Source organism: Echinops telfairi, unplaced genomic scaffold, assembly GCF_000313985.2.
Source record: "Echinops telfairi isolate 266 unplaced genomic scaffold, ASM31398v2 ScPeMD7_25;HRSCAF=90, whole genome shotgun sequence".
Taxonomy (NCBI): Eukaryota; Metazoa; Chordata; class Mammalia; order Afrosoricida; family Tenrecidae; genus Echinops; species Echinops telfairi.
This window is the reverse complement of record NW_022103922.1, coordinates 32,086,039-32,088,989: the sequence shown is the minus strand read 5'-3', so window position 1 is coordinate 32,088,989 and position 2,951 is coordinate 32,086,039. Positions and strand designations below refer to the sequence as shown.

Sequence of the window (2,951 nt, the reverse complement as noted above, 5' to 3'; positions counted from 1 at the left end):
GGGGGGGGGGGGGGGCCTTCACCCAGGGGCCTGGGTTTTAATGAAAGCTTTGAGGCCCAGAGGAATGGCTCTCAATCTCTGCAAGAGATTTGCAAGCAGAGTCTCTCAAAGCACTCTCCACCTAGAGATGACTGCCAGGGCTATAAAAATGAGCAGCAAAACCAGGTCCTTTTCCAGATCCCTTTGACATGTGAGGTTTTAGCTTCTTGAGATTCCATGGCCTCTCCTTCTGCGAGCACGGAGCCCCGCCAGCCCTTGTTAGAGGCAGCTCGTCTGTGGTTTGGCACCACTGGCCAGCAGGCATTTGTTAAATCAGTAGGATGTTGTCCCGGCTGGCCTGGAAAGAGAACGCTAAGCTCCAAAAACTTCCTGCAGCAGGCCTCCTTTGGAGAGTGCTGCTCAGAGGGGTGAGGAGCAAAACCATTCCAGTCCCTGGCTGTGGGCCAACATCTGGTTCACCAGGACTTCTGCCCTGTCTGCACGGAGAACCGGGGGCCTGAGAACATCTGGAAGCCTGCTTAAGACCTGGGCCACTTCTCTCTCCTTCCTGCAGGGTTGGCTTTGCTTGACCCTGGTAATCCAGGGTGACCTTTGCCAATGCCCCTTCCGACCCACTCTTCTGTCCGTCACTCTGCAACAACCCTCTAATGAAATCCACATGAGCCCAGCGGCTCACAGCTCCTGGAAGCTCTGGAGGATCTAACACCTGCCCCTGCATTCCTGGTGCTCTAGTAGCAAGGGAAACGAGGGCCGAGACCCAACTCCTGTGCCTGTGGCTCTTACAGTTGAGCTGTGGAGAGAGGGAGGAGGTGGGAAGAGCGATGCAGCAGTGATGGGGATTTGCTGAAAGTGGGGAAGGCAGCTGCAGGCAAGGAAGGAATGCATAGGTGTGTTGACATGGCTGCTGAGTGGCCCAGGCAGGGCCCTGGAGCCGGCAGGGGCCTGCCCCTTCCCAGTGATCTCAGCCCTGCTGACAAAGGCCCACTTCATCTTTCCTTGAATAATTAAAGACCCAGGGAACTGTGGTCTTCTCCAGTCACAGAGAGAAGAGGAGGAACACAGGCTGAGTTGAGTGACCCAAGAGTTGGGCCCAGAGTTCCAGGTTGCCTGTTCCTCCTCGCCCCTCTGTCACCTGACCTAGGGGGACCCAAATGCTCTGATAATTCTTTTTTCGGTTTGTTCTGTTTTATTGGCACATAATCCACATCATACAGTTCAATCAATCAATCATGTCAAGATCTGATTAATTCTTCAAGGGAAACTTTACTGAACATGTACAACACGGCTCTGCATGGGGCCAGTGCTAGGGAGAGATCATCAGTAGGTAGCGCAGAGCGGCTTCCTGCTCTCAAGTCCCACTCACTTAGAAATCCTGTCTGACTGGAAACCACCTTCTTGGAGAGCCACCCTCTTGAAGGGTGGGGGTGGAGGCTGGATGTCAGGGACAGACCGGGTGGTGTTAGGTCTGCCATTCGGACTCCCTAGCTCTTAGCATCTCTGGGGTGTACGGTACGGACACAGGTTTCCCTCGGACTGAAGTCAGAACTGACCCACTTGCGTTGTCTTCTTCCCAGCAGAGGCAACCGTCCAGGAAATCAACACGCCCCATAGGGGAACCGGGCAGATGAGGGACATGAGGTTTGTGTATAAAGCATAAGGATGCATTTACTAGACCTGAAATTATTTTTATTTTTTAATTCCTCCTTTGCTTTCTTTTCCACCCAGCTGAGATTTTTTGGTTATTGTTGCTTACTCTCATTTCAAAGTCCCCAGCCAGTTCCATGAATGCTATCTGTTCTTTGCTGTGCTGAGCCAAAGACCAGCACAATAGTCCCGGGAGGTGGAGGGTGGGATCATCGCAGAAGGGCCAATCAGGGGAAGCCAGAGGCCTCGGCTGTCGGCTCAGGCCTCTGGGGAGCAGAGGAACTGGTGTCCTTCTTGGAGCGCTGCCTTCATGTCCTTGAAGGCGGCCAGCTGGCAGGCCTCATCCAGCCCCAGCCAGCGGTAGGCTTGGTGCTCGTGGGAGAGGCGGATCTCCACATCATAGTCCTTCACCTCCGCTAGCCAGTAGATGACTGTTTTAGGCTTCTGCCTGGCCACATAATTGAGCTCCTTTCTGAACCCCTCAATCACCGTCAGCTGGCTGGCTTCTAGGCCCGCTTCCTCTCGAGTCTCTCTCAGGGCTGTCTCCAGGTCATCCTCTCCTGGGTCCACATGACCTGGTTAGGGGAAAAGAAGATGCAGAGGTCACCATCACCAGCTCCAAAAGCTGTATTTCCCAGCTCAGAGGATTTCAAGAGGGCTCTCTGGTGACTTTTCTAGGTGTTCCTAAAGGGAGCCTGGAGGTGGACCGCATCCTAAAGTGACCGAGAAGAGGGTGTCAGGCAGGCGTGGCTGGCTCCGTGGGGCTTGGACAATCTCTCTTCCCCACTCCATCTGCTCTGGGGAAGAGCATGTGTTTGGCCAGTCTGGTTTGTACAGCTCTCTGATGGGGAGAGGTAGACCCCCTGCGATCTTAGTTTCTCACTCTCGAGCTCTCGTCATCCCACGTTCTAGAGACCACGCTTCCCTGAAGAGAAAGTGCTCTCCCCACATTCCTCAGTGCGGGCTTCACACTGTCTGCAGTGGGGCCCAGAAGTCCAGGGGCCAGCAGACAGGCTCAAAGCCTTGCATGGCTGCACCAGCAACTGTTTCCAAGGAGCTGTCGAGGCTTTTGCCATGGTGTTCTCAGCCTTCTACCTGAGCTTGGGCCGCTTTTGGTTTCACAGGGAAAGCAAAGTCCTGATGAGAACTCGGACTAAGGACAAGTTGAGCGCCAGTTCTAAGAAATTTTATTGGCAAGACCCAGACCCACACAGAGAACTGCCAAGAAACTGTTCTATGAGAATGTGAAGCTTTGCAGACTGGGAGCAGGCCTCTGCTTCCCCTCTGGGCCCTTCCCACAAATTCTC

At 54.0% G+C, this 2,951-nt stretch overlaps 1 protein-coding gene across 1 annotated transcript in view; it reads right to left on the bottom strand.

Moving 5' to 3' along the window:
- Positions 1–1,210: 1,210 nt before the first annotated feature.
- The window catches only part of NUDT2 (nudix hydrolase 2), a 15,458-nt gene continuing 13,717 nt past the window's right edge, over positions 1,211–2,951 (bottom strand). The window contains exon 3 of the mRNA XM_004712375.2: positions 1,211–2,219. Coding sequence (XP_004712432.1) covers positions 1,903–2,219 — 317 coding nt within the window. The 3' untranslated portion in view covers positions 1,211–1,902. The remainder of the gene's footprint in view (positions 2,220–2,951) is intronic.